Source organism: Misgurnus anguillicaudatus, chromosome 24, assembly GCF_027580225.2.
Source record: "Misgurnus anguillicaudatus chromosome 24, ASM2758022v2, whole genome shotgun sequence".
Classification (NCBI taxonomy): Eukaryota; Metazoa; Chordata; class Actinopteri; order Cypriniformes; family Cobitidae; genus Misgurnus; species Misgurnus anguillicaudatus.
Window position 1 is genome coordinate 12,014,169 of NC_073360.2, and position 20,965 is coordinate 12,035,133.

The 20,965-nt window shown below is 38.0% G+C and overlaps 2 protein-coding genes across 5 annotated transcripts in view; one reads left to right on the forward strand and one right to left on the reverse strand.

Moving 5' to 3' along the window:
• Nucleotides 1–6,073: 6,073 nt before the first annotated feature.
• On the reverse strand, nucleotides 6,074–19,816 carry LOC129437704 (amino acid transporter heavy chain SLC3A2). 3 transcript variants are annotated; one of them, XM_055195999.2, is made up of 10 exons: nucleotides 19,641–19,808; nucleotides 18,993–19,073; nucleotides 16,309–16,693; nucleotides 15,239–15,403; nucleotides 12,949–13,046; nucleotides 12,625–12,702; nucleotides 12,413–12,468; nucleotides 12,020–12,212; nucleotides 10,593–10,700; nucleotides 6,074–6,778 (listed from the first exon to the last, which is right to left on the reverse strand). In XM_055195999.2, exons 3-10 carry the CDS (start codon nucleotides 16,682–16,684, stop codon nucleotides 6,398–6,400), a joined length of 1,455 nt encoding a protein of 484 aa, XP_055051974.2. In that variant the 5' UTR covers nucleotides 16,685–16,693; nucleotides 18,993–19,073; nucleotides 19,641–19,808; the 3' UTR covers nucleotides 6,074–6,397. The 3 variants fall into 3 exon arrangements, with proteins under 3 accessions (XP_055051974.2, XP_055051973.2, XP_073718712.1); XM_055195998.2 differs by lacking the exon at nucleotides 18,993–19,073 and having other exon boundaries at nucleotides 19,641–19,807; XM_073862611.1 differs by lacking the exons at nucleotides 6,074–6,778; nucleotides 18,993–19,073 and adding an exon at nucleotides 10,384–10,511 and having other exon boundaries at nucleotides 19,641–19,816.
• A 306-nt stretch (nucleotides 19,817–20,122) lies between these two features.
• Nucleotides 20,123–20,965, forward strand: part of rtn2a (reticulon 2a) — a 33,255-nt gene continuing 32,412 nt past the window's right edge. Inside the window, exons 1-2 of one of the 2 annotated variants that reach the window (XM_073862612.1) lie at nucleotides 20,123–20,165; nucleotides 20,637–20,717. In XM_073862612.1, the coding sequence (XP_073718713.1) occupies nucleotides 20,138–20,165; nucleotides 20,637–20,717 (109 nt within the window). In that variant the 5' untranslated portion in view covers nucleotides 20,123–20,137. The remainder of the gene's footprint in view (nucleotides 20,166–20,636; nucleotides 20,718–20,965) is intronic. The other variant, XM_073862615.1, reaches the window with a different exon arrangement.

Sequence of the window (20,965 nt, forward strand, 5' to 3'; positions counted from 1 at the left end):
TATTTCTGTTAATTTTAATAAAATAAATATTTAATGTTGAACGAGTTCTAATACAGTAATTTTCGGTTCCGTCTGGACGCAGTGCTTCGCTGGGAGAAGCACTTCCTTTTCCATCTTTATTATATTTTTATATGGTATTTCGTTATGCTCGTTCGACTTCATGGAGCTCTGCGAGAACCGACAGGTGAATGACGTCAACGTACCGCGAGAGCGTGTCGAGAAATCACACGTAGAAGTCTAATTTCGAATCGCTCTCGCGGTACTTCGACGTCATCTGCCTGTCGGTTCTTGCAGCGCCGCATGAAGTCGAACCCACCTATTATTTGCGGGCAAGCGCCTCATTAGTTCAAACAGCGGGCATTCTGGAGGTTTTTTTCCGTTTCTGTGGTAAATTATGAGGTAAGTTTTCATTAATTCCTGGTTACTTCATAAAAATAAGTTTATAGTAATGTTTTTAGTAATTCGATATGATCCAAATATATATTACGAACTTTAAAATTGACTCTTGATGGCCGCTGACAGTTGGACTGAGCTCGTGACACAGCTGGGTACTATTGCTGCGTTCCAGAGCCCATCCAAACCAGTGGGATGTAGGACTTATCCTACCTCCAACTAGGAAAAGTGTACTGGAATGCCTGTCGAAGTGGAACATCCTACCGGCGAACTCGGGGGAGTTCGACTTACCCCGACTTCAGAAAAATAAGTCGGAGGACAATGGCGGCCCATAGATCGCGTCGTCGTGAGAGGAAATCTTCAAGGAATAGACTATAAATTGTACTTTTCTGCTTGTAGGGTTGTTTTAGACACTGTAATTTTAACACAACTTGTTTTTTTATATTATGGCGTGAAATTATGTCGTTATTATCTGTTATCATGAAACTACGGTAAAAATATACCAAGTTACTTAGCGACATGCAGCACTTTTATATAATGGCTCCAGAACACTTTGCAAAGATGTTTGACTTGATGTTTTACTGTAGTGTGAACTGCACAGTTCGGACCGACGTTTAAAAGTTATGTAGTCTGTACGAGCCTTAAGAAGACCGGTCGGTCGTCCATGTTTTCTGTTTATGTTCCACTTCAAATGCCTGGAACGCTTTTAAGTAGGAGCTAGGACACTTCAAGAAGGATAAGTCCCACGTCCCACCGGCCTGGATGGGCTCTGGAACGCAGCATAATGTCAGGGTGTCTGCGCGGTAGTAAAAAAAATCTACCAAAATGAAGGCCCTTGAAAGGTAGTAAAATATGGAGGACCACAAGATTCATGTAAAATGTAATAAAGAACTTCAATATTTAATAACTACCTGGACAATAAAAATAGCAATTAAAAGATTTGTTTAAAAATTCATTAATTAATCTATAAATAAATAGACAAAGTTACAAAAAAATCATTATGTAACATTTTATTAGGCAACAAAAAGTGAGATTACAAAAATAATGTATAAATGAAATATGAATCCATTAATAAATAGTTCAAATTAATATAACAATTTACAAAAACATAAAACACTCAATAAGTTCATTATTTTAAATTGCATTTATAAATTCTTAAATAAATAATAGAATTTCAAAATGTATTTCAAAAGCGATTTAAAAAGAGAAATGAATAACTGGATTTATAAATTGAACTACAAATACAGGTTTGAATTGGGCATTTAAAAGGGCATTTCCGTTTAACATTCCTGTTTTCATTTCCCGATGGTTCTCCTTATTCTTTTCGCTATTCAATTTGCTTATCGTTTAAGCCTCTCTATTTAGCTTTTCCGTGACTCTTTGGGTCCTTGCAAATGGTCAAATGAGAAATGCAAATTAGCTTTTGCCAAGTGGATGTAACAAGCTCTGGCTCTGATTGTACGTCATGCACAGATTTATAGATCTCGGATGAGGACCCAAAGAGTCACGGAAAAGCCAAACAGAGAGGCCAAAACGAAAAGCGAATCGAATAGCGAAAAGAATAAGGAGAACATCGGGAAAATGGAAACAGAAATGTTAAACGGAACTGCCCTTTTAAATGCCTAATTTAAAGGTGCTGTACGTAGTTTCCAGCGGCCTCTAGTGGTGATGTTTCAGATTGCAACCAATAAGTTTACAAGCGTGTGCTCGAACTCATGAGCGACGGCCAGACTGAGATGCTACACACCAGATAAAGCACCACACAACATGCTGGAAACTCAGGTATACTCCCACTGCAACGTTAGATTGACTGCATTTAGCCTATGTTATGTGGTGTTACATAGGTACATTTACGGTAAGACAATGAAAACAGTTAGTGAACTACACTGAACAATTTCAGTATAACAGTACAGCCCGGTATACACTGTGCTGTTTTAAATAGTCCTTTAGGATTGTTGCTTGTCACACTGTGCGATCAATATCGTAGTTAAATCCATGTCACACTGTATAATCTCAGTTTCCATCAATGTCAGACTGTACGAGTTTAAAGACTTTTATACCACGGGTCTGTTGAATGCTGCATTCTGATTGGCTGAGAAATGTTCTATGGGTGTTGATTATTTTTCTGTAAACCGCACACCTAACTTTTCAAATGTCTTAAAAATAGGCACCAGAGCAATGTTTGTGGTAACCGTGGTATAAGCGGAATAATTGACTCCGGTCCCTTGAATTATTTGAAAACAATGCACACCTGCGGTGTAACGGCACTCCGCTTCGCGTCGTGCCGCATTACCACCTTGGTGTGCATTATTTTCTTATAATTCAATGGCCCGTCGTCAATTATTCCTTACTTAAAAAGCGGACACACGCAAACAAACGCGTCCGGAGTTTTACGTCATCGATCGACGACGGCTGGGCGAACACACTATAAAGCGAAGGCTAGCAAACAGAAACAACATCTAAAAAACTAAAGCACATAATCAAAATATATTTTTACATGCTTTGTAGTAATGTTAGCTTACCTGTTCAAAAGGATGAAAGCCAACTCCTGATCCGTTTTTATACCCAAAACAAAGCGGAGGTTTCTCCATAATTCAAATGTTAAATTCTGCCGATGTTAATCCGTGTTTTTGTAAAAAGTTTATCCGATTCACGTTTGGCTTTACGAGCTTCAGCAGAAAATTTTTTCCTTCACAATATGTGGAGTTTGTGTTGAAGTCTGTGTTGTGCTGGGAGCAGGTCGTTTCTTAATGTTATCAGACGCGTTGCAGTGTCGTCGCTGTTGAGTGCAAAGTCAGTAGACGAGGCGAGGGGCTCGGGAGCGCGCATGGAGGTGACGTCACTGGATTTCGCGCCAAATCCGGCCCGGTACTTTCACATAAAAGGAATAATATTTTTTTTCAGAGGTAATAGCAAAACCCGCAAAGTGGATCATTTTAATGTGAGATTACAGTCCCCTTCACACAAAGGCAATTGAAAAGGGTTTAAATTAGTTTAAAGAGTCAGTAAGATGACAATTTTAAGCATCCTATCATTATTTACAAGTCCCGGACAACAGGTTTAAATGCATGCAAGGTCAAAAAACACTGTAATTTGCTCAAAATATAAATTTAAAATTACCCCATTTCTCAGAGATCCCCAAACGATTCGTGTGAAGTCGTTCCATGACTCAGTCTGCCTAAACCCCACCTTTCAGTAGCCTACTCTGCTCTGATTGGTCAACTGACAGAGTGTCTTTGCACAGATCAGTGGCACAGACCAACAATAGTGCAACATACTGACCTCGTGCTAACATGATTTACTGAGAAGACATTGTCAACATCAATACACATCATTCATCATTCATCCAAGCAATAAAAACGACGATTGAAACTAACATTTTACACTCATTTAAGCATTTATGTAAACTAACTGGGTCATAGCAAAACCGTAAGTGAGCATGCGTTAGCCGTTTGCTAACGTGACTCTCTGACCGTAAATTAACAGTTTAAACAAAGACATCATTCATCATTCATCCAAGCAATACAAACGCTGATTGAAACTAACAATTTTACACTCATTTGAACATTTATGTAAGCTAACCGGGTCATAGCAAAACCGCTTGTTATCGTGACTCTGACAGTATATAAGTTAGAGTTTAAACAACGATATCATTCATCATTAATCCAAGCAATAAAAACGACTATAGACATTTTACACTCATTTAAGCAAGTATGTAGCTATAATCATACTTGCAGGTTGTGGTTAGGAAACGCGTGTTGTTCCAAATAAAGTGGGTACTGAACCATCTTTCATTGCTAAACGTCTAAATCCCTCCACTAAAAATTAATTTTAACCACTGATTCTTCACAGCCAGACACGTTTAGTATAACCCTCCTTGAAAAAGTCTCCTTTGGTAGTGAAAACAACACAAACTGAAAACACAGCGTGAGCTGATGTTTACACACACAAACTAGCTGTGGGCGGTTCATAGTTTTCGTTTCTTCCGCGGGCAAGGCTGTAGGCGGAGATTAGTATCTAATATGACGTGTGTGACGTGGCAAATATCAGGAAGAAGACTCACTCCCTATAACCACTCGTTTCAGCGATTCAGAGTCGACTCCCTGCTTTTGAAGCCAATAACTTTATTAACTCTTTCCCCGCCATTGACGAGATATCTCGTCAATCAAGAGAAAACGCTTCCCCGCCAATGACGAGTATTTCCGTCTTTCCGCAATACCGCTATTATCCACAACTTTTTAAACCCGGAAGTATTGAACTATGGCAAGCTGCTGCATGTCCGTGTCTGTTTTAAAGATCGCTCTGAATGGGATCTCTATGAAAAGTCCGTCACAAAATGGAATTATCTCTGCTTTTTGCTCAAAATGTGGTGTTTTTGCAGAAACCTACCCATATTCAAAAGCTGATTACAAAAGAACTACTCAAGGTTTGAAAGCAGAGGGTCTGTTCTTTCATTTGGTATATTGTATGTTTATATATTAGAAGAACATTTTCTGGAAGGCATTCAACTTTTGTGAAAATCATGAAAAACGCTGGCGCTGGCTGGCAACTTTTTTTTAAAACGCTGGCGGTGAAAGAGTTAATCTTGCACTTTTTGGTTCAACTACTTTACACGTTGTTTACATTGATGAACAGCTACATGACACACTGCAATAAAGGTTAGTTTCGATTTTGGATCTGTGTGGCTTTTTAAGTAGAAACACTGCGGACAGCTCCTTTAAACCTGTATTTGTAGTTCAACCCACAAATCCAGTTATTTATTTCTCATTTTAAATCGCTTTTTGAAATACATTTTGAAATTCCATTATTTAATTAAGAATTTATAAATGCAATTTAAAATGATGAACCCATTGAGTGTCTTATGTCGTTTTTGTAAATTGTTATATTAGAACTATTTATTAATGGATTAATATTTCTACGTTATTTTTATAATCTCATTTTTTATTGCCTAATAAAATGTTACAATGTTTTTTTGTAACTTTGTCTATTTATTTATAGATTAATTAATGCATTTTTAAACAAATGGATTAATTGCTATATTTATTGTCCAGTTAGTTATTAATATTGTTAAAATAGTTCTTTATTACATTTTGCATGACTCTTGTAGTCCTCCATAGTCCCATAGTTGTAGTAATGCTGACATCGCGGGCACGCGCATCGAATTTTTCGGTCGAACTTCTGGGTTTCATCCACTGATCTATAGACCTTTTGCGAGTCGACTTCACAGTTACGTCACGCGCGCATGTGGTGGCAGAAAAACAGTAGAAATGAATGAGACACGAGTGAAACGAACAATATAACTCACTAGAAAATGTTTTGTTGTGCTGTTGAGTCAACTGCAAAGTTACAGTGAAATCCTCCTTATTTGACATTTATACACAAAACCAGAGGTTCAGAATGTTCTGATATAAATCACCCAATGCCATGACTGAATCTGAAAGTTACGATCATTCTAATATGTGTTATAACAGATGTGAAGGTCAAAGGATATGCTATGAATAAACAGTTATTGAAGCAAGATGGTTATGATTTGCTTTCAAAACACGCATGTCTCTTTGGCACACAGGTACTGTACAGGTTAGTGTAGATTCCTAAAAAGGAGGAAGGCCAATTAAACGAAGTAAAACTAATGTGTAGTTTTGGGGTTATCCTCTGTATTTGTAAAGAAAGTGCACTCCAATGCCAATTCAAACATTTATTCCTTTAAAAAAACATTAATGTATGTGCAATTATATAATATTGTAAATCTAATACAGTACACACATCCGTTAACCTTTGATCCCTCACCTAGTGCTAAATATGTTGGTAAATATGATAATACTTTAAACTGACAATAATAGTATAGTATAGTACTCTCAGCTCCAGTTAACTCATTTGACCAGATTTATATCCATTCTGCAGATTCATCCGAACTAGCCCAGGAAGTGAGATAAGATACTGTATACAAATGTCACGGGATAACGGAGCACTTAATAACTATTCACAAGCCTTTTACATGTACACCTTAGGAAGAGTTGTCAGTCTCAAATAGTTTTATAACAATACCCTCATGTGGCTGGAGTATTATTGTTCGTAGAGACACAGGGCCTATTCGGTCGAGTCCAGTGCTCAAAACAAACAACCCATCTTCAGGTAGGCTAGGAGCCCAGTCTGGCTCTACAGCATGTGGTTCAGATCCCAAATTAAACACCACCAGTAAACGAACGCACCCCCATGAGCGCAGGAACGCTAAAGGAGGCGTGGCTGTTGAATTGAGGGTGGTGGAGGACATAGTGGTGTTGAAGGGAAGGAAGGTGAAGCTGCCGAAGCGGAGAGCCTCTTCACGGGCACGTAATTGACTCAGAGAGCGAAACAGGGCGTGAGGACGTCTAAGCTCATCCTGACCCTGAATCATTCAAAACAAATCGAAAAAAAAATCAGCATTTACATCTCATTAAATGAAACTTCATCTACCCTGCTAGTCAATGATTTTTGGTGATATGCTTCATTTTATCAGAATGTACAGTGTGTTTTATTTTTGCAGTGCCATGCTGGTGTAGCCCAACCCACTCTGAAAACTTATTAGACCAAAATCGCACTGTTTAATATGTATGAGAGACATATTAAACATGAAAATATGAGATGTTCAGAATAGAAAACATCAGATGATAATCAATGCAATCCATAATTCTTGGTACTCACCATCTAGGTTTAAAACATAAAATTGCATTATGTACATTACATATATTTACATGTATTGAAAAATATGATTCTTTTTAACTCTTTATTTCAAGTAATTTCAAAATTGTCCCTAAAAACATTTAAATTTATTGCTAAAACACATTACAAAGATTGTAAACTATGTAGTATAGACAGTTTATCCACATTTCTGCTAAAACGGTGGCTCGATGACGCGCTGGATCCACCGCGTTGCCTGCATGGAGTCTGTAAATTGCCCCCTAAAGCACATTCTACTAATACAGGTTTCCCACACCTTAACTTCAAATTTAAGGACCTTTCAAGGACTTTCCAGGTCCAATAGCCTCAAATTCAAGGACTAAATGTGGGGAGACATTTTAAGTGAGAGCAAGGTTACATAGTGTTATCTTTTAAGATATATTGTTACAGTTCCCTTTTGAGGGAACTCGCGCTGCATCACTGCGGTGACACTTTGGGGACGCCTTCAGGGGTAAGTGCATCTGAATGTGTATATCAAATTCAACTAATGGTGAGGCTTAACGACAAAGACGGGGTGACAATACCCTCACGTGGCTGGAAGTATATCGCTATATGAAATATTGCCAAAGACGGCGTTACAGGAATGCAGGAATTATGGCAAGGGAGACGCAGCGTCCCGTTCCCTTCTCAGGGAACAACAGTTACATACGTAACCCGAGACGTTTTCATGTGTCAAACACAATTATGCAAAAAAAGCATTTTGGTATGAATCAACTTTCGCATACAGAAGATATAAGCATTTAAAGCGAACAGTTTAGCACGCGTGCTTAAAGGGGCCCTTCCACATAAAACCGTTTTTACTTGTATTTTTTTATATGTGTTAGGTCCATATGTGTTTGTGTTGTGTCGTGAATGTGAAAATTAACTTCCACCTCCTCTGTCAGCTCTAGCCACTGAAAAGAAATAAGCGGAGAAATCAGGTCAGTTAGAAAAGCTTATCAGTGTGACGTGGAATTGATCGAGGTCATTACTACTCTTGAGACCGCGCCCACATAATACGTCTAGTTCAGTGAGTTTTCATAAGTTACAGCAAGGATGGCTGAACGTCAACCGTACCGTATTCAGACCATTGTTTTTCGTCGAGAGACATCATTCCTATTAAACGAGGGAATCATAATAGGGAATAGTTGCTACATGTTTGGATGTTCAGAAGAACGCTGGATTTGAAGAGAGACTGCGAGTAAAAGGCAATGCTCCTCTATCAACTGTTAGATTTTCTTGAATTTGGCTGCTCAGTCTTTCATGGCTCGCCAACGTATTAGAATGTATCTAATACGTAAAATAATAAGCAGGACCAAGTGCATGTGGGGAAAAGAGATTTAATGAAGGTTCTTATGTAGCATTGTTTTTCAGGAGCGATGTTGTCGTGTCAACCTTCTACATTCTTAACCCAAAGTTCTGTCTGTGGGACAGAACTTTATACATGATAACAAAAGGCCTACAACCAATAGACACCTGTTAGGACCTCCTACAAGAGATTGGTCTATCGAGCAGTCTACACTGAGGAATGGTTATTCTTTGTTATTCACACTGATCAGTTTCTATAGGCCATTTGGTTCACACCTTCACTGCAGACACATATGTTGATAACATCAGGGCACAATTGTAATGTAATCAGAAAGTTTCTAACATCAGGGCACAGTTGCAATGTTACGCATCAGACATTGATTACACACAAAAGAAATATACACAAAATCCTTCAATCAACATTGAAACCGGACAGAATGGCGCAGCTTATGTGAGTTAAACACTTTAGTACTATGTGTCACTGTGGCGGCCGGGACTTCTCTTCAGAGGGATGCAATTCACACGAATTCATGCTGCACACGCATCAAAAGGGTTTATGATAAAAGACACACGTGTGTGTATGTGTGTTTGTGCGCTGCTACACGCGCATCAAAAGGGTTTATATAAAAGACACGTGTGTGTGGTCGTGCGTGCGGGCGCTGCTACACGTGCATCGAAAGGGTTTACGAAAAAAGACACGTGTGGGTGTGTGTTTTTGTGCGTGCGCGCGTTGCTACACGCGAATCGAAAGGGTTTACGAAAAAATACACGTGTGTGTGTGTTTTTTGTGCGTGCGCACGTTGCTACATGCGCATCGAAAGGGTTTACGAAAAAAGACACGTGTGTGTGTGTGTGTGTGTTTTTTTGTGCGTGTGCGCGTTGCTACACAAGCATCGAAAGGGTTTACGAAAAAATACACGTGTGTGTGTTTTTTGTGCGTGCGCGCGTTGCTACACGCGCATCGAAAGGGTTTACGAAAAAATACACGTGTGTGTGTTTTTTGTGCGTGCGCACGTTGCTACATGCGCATCGAAAGGGTTTACGAAAAAAGACACGTGTGTGTGTGTGTGTTTTTTTGTGCGTGTGCGCGTTGCTACACGCGCATCGAAAGGGTTTACGAAAAAATACACGTGTGTGTGTTTTTTGTGCGTGCGCACGTTGCTACATGCGCATCGAAAGGGTTTACGAAAAAAGACACGTGTGTGTTTTTTGTGCGTGCGCGTATCGAAAGGGTTTACGATAAAAAGTGTGTGTGTAAGAAAGACACTGTGTCTTTGTCTTAAGACACTCACTTAACAGTAAACGGAATAACAGATGAGATTAAACAAGTATTAAAAGTTAGTTTGACTTCGAAAAACTGTTATCCAATCATAGCAGTGGGCGTTTACTTCCAAGTTGTCAATGCGGCCCGCCCATCAAAACGGATAATTTCTCTAACCAGCCTCAAAAACAGGGTACAAAATGGCCCATTACTTATTGCTTTTGATGTTTTTGGATGTAAAAACCATGCAAACGTCATGAGTAGACCTCAGACAACAGTATAAAACAATAAAAACGACCAAGAAAGGGCACCTTTAAGAAGTCTATAATTTTATGCTATTATCCTACAATACACAGGAAATAATATTGATTTTTTTCCAGAAAACTTCTTGCATAAAATAGATTCAAGCACTTTCAATAACCTGTATCTATGTATGTATATTTTCAAAAACTTCCCAGGGCCTTACATTTTTTCCCCCAGATTCACAAACTTTCAAGGATCTGTGTGAACCTCATCATAGCATCATTTTTAATATTTATTTAGTACATATTTTTATATCCTCTTGGTTTTTTTATGTTAACATTTTAAACAATGATAAAACATATCAACAAGTAAATTAAATCAACAAGTAAAACAACATTTTTGAGTAGGCTATTTCAAATCAATTATCGATTGATGTAGCCCTTGCTCACAAAAAAAGGTTGGAGACCCCTAGTATAGATCGGGTCTAGATACAAGGAATGTTTTACAAGTTTATCATTTTAGAGAAGTTGTAAAGGCACTGTTCTGACTGGCTGTTCACTTGTTTTGTAGCATCTCCATTTGCAGGATCAGACACATTCACATAAATATTCTAAATATAACCAATTGAAAACAACTGTGAAATCAAATTGGGACCAGAATGCCATTTTTAAAGACTAATTCTTCATCTTACCTGAACTGGGTTCAGCTCATCTCCATACTTGATGATGGGCGTTCCAGGTAGAGTCATCATCAGAAAGAAAATTGCTCTCTGCAGTTCCCATGGTACTTCTCCGCCCACCTTTACAAACACATAGTATAACACCACACACACAAAAAAAACTTATTTTTGTTAAAAGTTTTTTTTAAAGGGACAGTGCACCTGGAGTACCCTTACAAGTGATAGTTTATGACTCTAACAATAAATAAATAAACCCCACAATAAAGGATTACTCAATTTTCTTAAAAAAATCCAGATAATTTACTCACCGCTCTGTCATCCAAAATGTTGATGTCTTTTTTTTCAGTCGAGAAGAAATTATGTTTTTTGACAAAAACATTCCAGGATTTTTCTCGTTTTAATGGACTTTAATGGACCCCAACACGTAACAGTTTTAAAGGACTCTAACCGATCTCAAACAAGGCATAAGTCTCTTATCTAGCAAAAGGATTGCCATTTTTGGCAAGAAAAATAAAAAATATGAACTTTTAAACCACAACTTCTCGTATATCTCCAGTCCTGCGACGCCCCAGCGCGACCTCACGTAATACGTCATCACGTCAAGAGGTCATGCGAAACTACGCCCCAGTGTTTACAAGTGTGGACAAAGAGGACCGTTCCGACGTTGTTGTATGTCAAATGATACAAAGTAATGTCTTTGTGTCAGTTTATTGTTTAAAATGGTCCGCAAATGTGTGTTATATATATAAAACGTGTGACCTTTCAACGTCATTACGCAATTATGTGCGGTCGCACTGGCGCGTCGCAGGACCGGATATTGATGAGAAGTTGTGGTTTAAAAGTGCATATTTTTTATTTTTCTTGCCCAAAATGACAATCGTTTCTCTAGATAAGACCCTTAGGCCTCGTTTGGGATCATTTAGAGTTCTTTGCAACGGCAATTTTACATTATAACTGTTATGTGTTGGGGTCCATTAAAGTCCATTAAAATGAGAAAAATCCTGGAATGTTTTCCTTTAAAAAACATATTTCTTCTCGACTGAACAAAGAAAGACATCAACATTTTGGATGACATGGTGGTGAGTAAATTATCTGGATTTTTTTTTTAAGAAAATGGACTAGTCCTTTAAGTTAACACCATTCCAGTACAGCTACTTTAGGGCGGTTAATCTACACACAAATGAATCCATACACAATCAATACACACATTAGGGGAAGGGAAATCTGACATCTCCAATTAACTTTGGACTATGGGAGAAAAACGGAGTACCCACATGCTGACACAGGAAGAAAATGCAAACAAAAAAGACCTCCTTACCAAGCCGAGGCTCGAACCGAGGACCGTCTTGCTGTAAGGCCACCCTTACTGACTAACAACCTACAACCCCAAGAGACATGTGCTATCCAAAAGACTATTCAATTAAGAAATGTCCACTCACAGTCCAGCTTGGCCAGTATCCTTGTGGCATCTGCAGAATGGTTTTTATGGCCTCAGACACTTCAGGGGCCGTCAGCGGACGGTGCGATGGAGGAATCAGTGACTTTGTAACCATCTCCACCAGTGAACCATTAACTAGGTTGGATGTATTAGAAAGTAGAGGACTCCCACCTGTTTGCCTCACCATCAGAATTCTTCGAAAATGAGATAAGAACGTTAAACCCACGTTTACATTTGTAAAATAATGTGCAATGACAAATTGCGCACAATAAAACCAGGAAAACTAGAAACCAGGAAGATGTTTAAGGAAGAAAATGTAGAGATTCAGTGTTGATTTTATCTCTGGCTGCTGGTTGGTTATGGTTTGTTGGTCAGTATGAGTTCAGTATTATACCTTTCGTCATCTTGTGAACTGAACTCTCGCATTAGCACATTCCACTCCATTAACATCTGCAAACCATAAACCACATCCATTTTTACCTCGCGCTAAGTACCATGATGTAAATAAAATATACGCATCCCAACACAATTTGTCAAAGCAAAACATACACACATTTCCTTCCCATACAGCAAGAAGAGCATCAGTCCATTTTCAGACAGTATTACCTTGATGGAGAAAGTGGTGTCTGTGTCGCAGATTTCAAACCCTGACACACCTTGTTCCAGCCAATATCTTAATGAGTACTGAAAAGAGAAATCACAGTATCAGATGGTAAAGCATGGTACTTTGATACCATACTATTAAATGATTAGCATGTTTGTATACAATAGTATATATAAATACATTTACATTAGCATTTGGCAGATGCTTTTATTCCTAGCAGCTAACAGTATCTCAAGAATGTGTGGCCCCTGTATGTTTTAAATTGTAATCTTAGGTACATGACCTAAATGACATTGTATTACCATGTTAAGAGTTGTGTACATTACCTGTATATTTCCTGAAGTGCCGAACCGAACCTTAGTGTTATTGCTCGCCGTTGGCTCCAAAAGGACCGCTTCACAAAGGCACAGCATTATTCTCAGACCTGAACCAAACACCAAATTCACATTTTAAATTCATTCATTAACATCGTCTCAGTTATGTCTCAATTTCCCACACTTCTACCATTCACAAGTAAAGCGAGAGTTTACAAGGCACCATTTTATCCATTTCCAATGCTGGGTTGATCAAATGTGGCTGAACAGCACCATCTATTGAATTTCAAGTGTAGTACAATCCTGTGCCAAATAGCAGGAGGGGTGATTCTCACATTGGAAATATTTTCTCCATGATATTCCTCCATTGGTCCAGACTCAAAGGCTACTAAGTAAGTTTTTTTAATGAGACATTAATGAACTATATTTTAATAGAATGTGGAAACTACCTGTATCCCTAATAAAAAACAAAGTCGTGTACGAAGCGTCACAAGAGAATATTGATCTTTTTACTAAAAAAATTATAAAGTAATCTGTTAAACTGGTAACCATTTTAAAGGTATTGGCAATTGTGTTAAAAAAAAACTTAATGTAAATATCTATGTGTGTGTGTGCGTGCGTGTGTGTGTGAGCAGTCCTTTAAAAGTGTTATGAAGGATAAGAACAAAAGTAATGGACACTTTTTTCTTCCACTAGTTCTTCATTTTTATCATACATAAATATTCTATATTTTTTGTCATTTGAGAATATCTAGAAGAACATCCAATTATTTTTTATTTTACTCTGTTTAAATTACAACATAAAGCACTCAGACATAGTGGGATGCGTTACGATAATGAGATATCAGCAGATAATAATTAATTCCTATGGTAAAATTATTCTTTGTGCAAGGTAGATACACAATTTTGTTTGTTATGAATTATATGTTTTATTAAAATCTTTACTGCGTCATACACTCACCTAAAGGATTATTAGGAACACCTGTTCAATTTCTCATTAATGCAATTATCTAAGCAACCAATCACATGGCAGTTGCTTCAGTGCATTTAGGGGTGTGGTCCTGGTCAAGAAAATCTCCTGAACTCCAAACTGAATGTCAGAATAGGAAAGAAAGGTGATTTAAGCAATTTTGAGTGTGGCATGGTTGTTGGTGCCAGACGGGCCGGTCTGAGTATTTCACAATCTGCTCAGTTACTGGGATTTTCACGCACAACCATTTCTAGGGTTTACAAAGAATGATGTGAAAAGGGAAAAACATCCAGTATGCGGCAGTCCTGTGGGTGAAAATGCCTTGTTGATGCTAGAGGTCAGAGGAGAATGTGCAAACTGATTTAAGCGGATACAAGAGCAACTTTAACTGAAATAACCACTCGTTACACCTGTAGTATGCAGCAAAGCATTTGTGAAGCCACAACACGCACAACCTTGAGGCAGATGGGCTACAACAGCAGAAGACCCCACCGGGAACCACTCATTTTCACTACAAATAGAAAAAAGAGGCTACAATTTGCACAAGCTCACCAAAATTGGACAGCTGAAGACTGGAAAAATGTTGCCTGGTCTGACGAGTCTCGATTTCTGTTGAAACATTCAGATGGTAGAGTCAGAATTTGGCATAAAAAGAATGAGAACATCGATCCATCATGCCTTGTTACCACAGTGCAGGCTGGTGGTAGTGGTGTTATGGTGTGGGGGAAGTTTTCTTGGCACACTTTAGGCCCCTTAGTGCCAATTGGGCATCGTTTCAATGCCACGGCCTACCTGAGCATTGTTTCTGCCATGTCCATCCCTTTATGACCACCATGTACCCATCCTCTGATGGCTACTTCCAGCAGGATAATGCACCATGTCACAAAGCTCGAATCATTTTTTAATTGGTTTTTTGAACATGACAATGAGTTCACTGTACTAAAATGGCCCCCACAGACACCAGATCTCAACTCAATTGAGCATTTTTGGAATGTGGTGGAATGGGAGCTTTGTGCCCTGGATGTGCATCCCACAAATCTCCATCAACTGCAAGATGCTATCCTATCAATATGGGTCAACACTTCTAAAGAATGCTTTCAGCACCTTGTTGAATCAATGCCACGTAGAATTAAGGCAGTTCTGAAGGCAAAAGGGGGTCAAACACAGTATTAGTATGGTGTTCCTAATAATCCTTTAGGTGAGTGTATTTCAGTGATTTCATTAGAATGACCCAGATATACTCTATTTATCAAACACATTTAATAAGAGGTCATGGATGTGAGCACACTATCAAAAGAGTAAGTGCATAAAGAGTAAAAGCAATACAGTCTACCTGCTTTTCGGCTTTCTGTCATAAGCTGTGTGAACTGTGGAAGGGTGCCTACATCTTGGTCAATCTGTGTCAGGTTTGGTGTGGAGCCGTCCTTACGAAACAGCCCTTCCAGGATGAGAGCCCCGACCCTCAGTGACTTCAGATACGGCAACCGCTCGGACACCCCTGAATGACAGAGATACACCTGTATTTTGGGCTTTACTCATTTTACTATTATCATGGATATTGAATATGTGTATTTTTAAATTGTCCATGTTGTCTGTATTGTATTTTTGTATCTTAAATGCTTTTCCTGAGATAAGACCTTTGTTTAAGTTTGTGTTTAACCATATGACATACTTTTTCTCATAGTTTTTTCATCATATTGAAGGGAGTGACACTTTTGACCACACTGATCAAACAGAGTTAAAGCTACAATATGTAGGATTTTCACCACTAAAGGTCGCTATTTCACAATAACAAAGGTGAAGCTAAATGATGTTATGCAGGCAAGTGGAACGATGGAAGATGTTGTTTTTCAACATCCAGAGACTTATGGAATTCGCTAATCATGTTAATGAATGGGGTAATGAATTAATGCTGTGTGTTAGATGCTGTATAGCTGCCATTTCCGCATTTGTCCACTTGTTTTGCTATAAAGTAGTTTCTACAACCGGTAACTGAGGATAGGACGGATATTAGGTTACTAAAAGGGCGACAACTGCAAGGAAGACAAGCTATTATTTAAAACAGGAATTTCACTGGAATTACAAATCCTTGGGAACTTTTGGGATAATGCAAGTACACAACTCCATGAAATGGTTCTATATATGTGCTATATATAGCACTTGTGGTTCCCATTTGATTACAAGCCGATGAAGCGCTTTTAAGGCCATTTAGCACTTTTTTTTAAGTGCATCCCAGGATTATTTAAACTGTATGTTAACTGTTGTAATGACTTATAGGCGTTTCACAGAAGTAATAATGACTTTGACATGCAGGTGTGAATGCACGATTCAAGGTTACAGTACTTTCGCAAAGTTCGAGTAACTGGAGTTATTGTTACCTCCCAATATTGTTTGATGACTTACTGCTGATAGCGTTGGGTTCATCGCTCTCTGCATCAACAAGGAGTGCTGGTTGCAGGCGATAAAATGGATCCTTCTGCCACCAGAGCAACACAGGAGTCACTGCCCGCGGGCTCTGAACGATCAATGTGATTGCAATTCCCAACATGACCACCCAACCGATCCAGAAGGCCAGAACCAGACAAAAACGAAACTTCTTCCAACCTGGTCCACCTGCACATTTCACCAGCTCTTCTTTACTCAGGGGTTTCCAGGTGTACAGGTGAGGCTCAGGCTCTGGAATAAGCAGGGGAACGGTCTCCGACCCATCCAAACCTGTAAATCGACTTCCGGCAGACACGCTGCCATAGCCTGGATCACCTTCTACCTTTAGGGTCATCTGGTTTCACTGGAAACATAACCATTGGGATGACAAATACAATATGCACAATTTTGATGAGAGCGTGTTAAAGAAAAACACCACAATTTTTCAACATTTCACTATGTTCTTACCTCAACTTTAACAAATTAATACATACCTATAAGTTTGCAGCACTTCGACCTCGGGCGCAGTAATATTGACCAAAGTTTGAGTGAGAAGGGGAGTAGTCAGGAGTGATGATGTTACTGCGCGTCGAGGTCGAAGTGCTGCAAACTAAGTGCTCTTCCGCCATACAATATAGTTCTCATTTTTTTATCCGCTTAAAAAAAAAACGCTACATTTTATTTTGTGCCACCATACTTACTCGTGTAACTACTCATGTAACAGTCTTTAAATACCGAAAACATGGAAGGGTTTGGCGGCCTCTAAATTCATCCCTGTTTGGATCCTAAGGAATGAATGTGGCTAGGCTAAATGCTAACACATTCACGATGCGCTGTACAAAGATTAAGTGCACGCATTGAAAAAAGATAGATATGTATTAATTAGTCTAAGTTGAGGTAAGAACGTAGCAAAATATTGAAAAACTGTGCTGTTTTCCTTTAACTCTTTCACCGCCATTGACGAGATATCTCGTCAATCAAGGGAAAACGCTTCCCTGCCAATGACGAGATTGCAGAGCAGAGGGTCTGCTCTTTCATTTGGTATATTGTATGTTTATATATTTAAAGAAGAACATTTTCTGGAAGGCATTAAACTTTTGTGAAAATCATGAAAGACGCTGGCGCTGGCTGGCAACTTTTTTTTAAAAACGCTGGCGGTGAAAGAGTTAAAGGGGTAGTTCACCTAAAAAAAAAATTTAAACAGTGTCATTATTTACTCATCCTCATTGTTTGAACCCCCAGTGTCTTTCTTGGCTCTTCAGAACCCAAATGCCGATTTTTTTTAATTGTTGTTTCGGGTTATGGGAGTGAATGGTGACCAACTCTTCAAGCTTCAAAGTGGCCCAAAGTGTTAAACAAATAATTCCACTCAACTTATGCTGTGCATTTTAAATGTCTTGAAGGCACAAACAAACTAAAATACAATCCACTGTTTGATGAAAGTCTTGACCTGTGCCTCTCTTTCGGTCTCTGTGTCTAAACCTGTTGAGGGAGTTTTAGGATACCTTTGAAATAACATCACAAAGGTTAATAATAACCTTGATTGAGATAATGTGCGTCAACCAAAACAAAAGCGATATCCACAACAAGAAAGCATATAACACAAGATGAGTGGAGTTTTATTTTGGGTCATTTTGAAGCTTGAAGGGTTTTCTGGTTACCATTGGAGTGCATGGTAACCACCTCAGTCACCATACACTTTCAAAGTAACTACAAGACACAAAACAGCTTTTTTTTTAAAATCTGCATTTGGGTTTTGACCCTTATGTTGTTACAAACCTGTAGGCTATACATTTTTTGTTTTGATGATCAGAAGCCCCATTGACATCCGCAGTAGGATAAAAGAACCCTATGGAAGTCAATGGGGCTTCTGATTGTTCTGCTTACAAACGTTCCTCAAAATATCTTTCTTTGATTTCATCAAAACATGAGGGTGAGTAAATTACATCATTTTTATTTTTGGGTTAACTATCCCTATAATGACTGACATCCAAAGTCCCATTCAGACGCACAACATCAAGATCCTTCAAAATGTCATCCTTGTTCTGTACAGAACAAAGCCATACAGATTTACAACAACACAAGAGAGTATAAATTATAAAATTCACGTTTGAGTAAACTAGAGCTACGTTGAGGCTGATATAAAAGACATTTTTGAATGTACTTTCGCTTTCACAAAACATCAACAAACACCATTACATCTCTTTCCTAAACAAGTGTTGCTTACTATGTTATATGCTGATGATTCATGCTAATGAAATCATTTTAAATAATGTGTCCAGTGTCTCTGTTTTTAATGTAAACAAACAAAAACTAAAGCTCACAAAAATGCAGATTGATTAACACAATGCTTTTACTTATATGGTAGCTCCAATGTACTCTCTCTGTTTACCTAAAATCTAAATAAAGAAATCGTTAAAAATGATATTACAAAATAGCAACATTGACTGACTTAAAATTTAGTGGATTCTTTATAGAAAATTAAACAAGACTATTTTATCATTTAACATGCATTTTCCTGCTCCATAAATAGTCAATAAAATCTTACACATTTTGTGAATTAAAAAATAACCTTTAGCCACATGATGCCTAAAAAAGTGTAAGGGCAGAGGCAAATGCTTCAAATATAAAAATCACATTGTAATCTGTTAGCAGCAGCTTACCTGTTGCTGTTATGAAGAAAGTGAAAGAGATACTTTCTGTTTGTCACGCTCCTTTCAGTTTATTTGCATGACAAACACTACCTTTATTGTCAAGGTGCGACAAAGAACAGACTTGGACTGACCTTCTCTGAGCACAAAACACTCCTCTGCATTTGAAATTCTGCTTATTACCCTCCATTGGTAAGAAAGGTATGACATGAACATCAAGATGAGGTCATTAGTACATAGGTGTAATGGCCTATGACACTTCAGTAACACATTCTACAGAGCTACTGTATGTGCTACATTGAATATGATATAACATGTGCATACAGTATGTAAGTATAATATGAAATAATATATGAAATATAATAAGGCAGAATCTTACAGTAAGGTGAGCATAGCAGCTATAAGATCCTTTGTGTGCTAATTTGATGAAGCATTGCGTAAAAGGTTATCCACAGCATTTTCTAAATATATCTATCTACCATGTATACCCTAATAAATTAACTACATTTTTTTATTTTGATGTTTTGCTTAAAATCTAACAAGCATAAAATGGACATCTTAGTGTTGCCAAATATGTACCACTGTTTACAATCAAGTGTATGTATAGTTCATTATAATGATGTTGCTCTTATAAAAATATAAATAAATCTTTCTCCTCACCAATTTATGAACAACAGAGGAGAATGCTGGGTGCTTGCCAACAACTTGCTGAGTCATGTCAGACACGAGAGCCTGTAATAAAACCACTTAATAGCAAAGCAGAAGCAGAACAAGCGATAGTGCTTACAAACGAGATCAGAGGAGATTTTAAATGGAGCAAAGCTTAACGTTTATTGGACAACGTCTCCAGTGTAACTAAGCCAATTAACATGTAATGGGAGGGGCAACGCAGCCTGGATTTCTAATAACGGCATGTAGCTTCAATATGATTTAAAATCGTAATCTTTAATGTGATAGTTTGAATTGAATGACTATTAAAGTTTATCAGTAAAAAAAGTTTTTTTTACTGTCTAGTCTATGACAAATAACGCGAGAGCGATTCGAAAACCGTCTGTTACGTATGCGTTCGAATCGCTCTCGCGTTGCTTTGATGTCATACCTAAACGATCTGCGCAGCGCCACGTGAACTCACCCGTTGTTTAACTTATCTTCAACTTATGACATTCCTGGACGTGTTACGAACAGGTATTTTAACTCCCGCTGCTAAATTTGACCAAACGTTACATAAAAATGTATTTGTTGATTTGTAGCAATTGATTTATTTAATGTTGTTGCAAATACGTACATACCTGATCGGCGCGATGTATATTTACTTAATCCACTTCGTGAGGCATAAGGCTACTTTAGAGAGATAGAGATATTTTTAATATTTCTTTACAGAGAATGATCATTATTGTTTTTATTAGCTGCTGGAAGGGTTTCTAAAAAACGTTTAAATTACATAACAAAGCCACTAGATGGCATTATTATGCTACCTGAAATAGAAGTGATCGTTTCTGTTTTTCCACCAATGCATTGCAGTAAGATGTATGTAGCCTACGAAGCAACATCAACATACGAGTGAAATGCAGTACACGTCGATATAAAAGATTCACAAAAAGTTTGGCCTTACGTACATATTTCTGATTTACTTGCAAATATGAAATGTTTTTATAGATGGATATTTGTTGGAAGACAGGAAGAGCAAACAGATAAGAGTAAAGACAGAGAGACTAAAGGGTTTAGAGACAGAAACAGGTAAGAGATGATGAAGAATAAATAAAAAATAAATTAATAAATAAACACACCACATAACCTCTTACGCTGACTGATCCACAAGGGTGGGACCAGTGTGTTTTAAATTAAAACTTTTTGTACTATGTATCTTATTGTCCAAGAACAGTGCTTAACATCAAACAGCCCACAGGGGTTTAGCTTTGATGTCTGAGCACAGTTTTATGAAATAAATCCTTTAGCAACAAAAAAATATAATAATTCATTCAAGG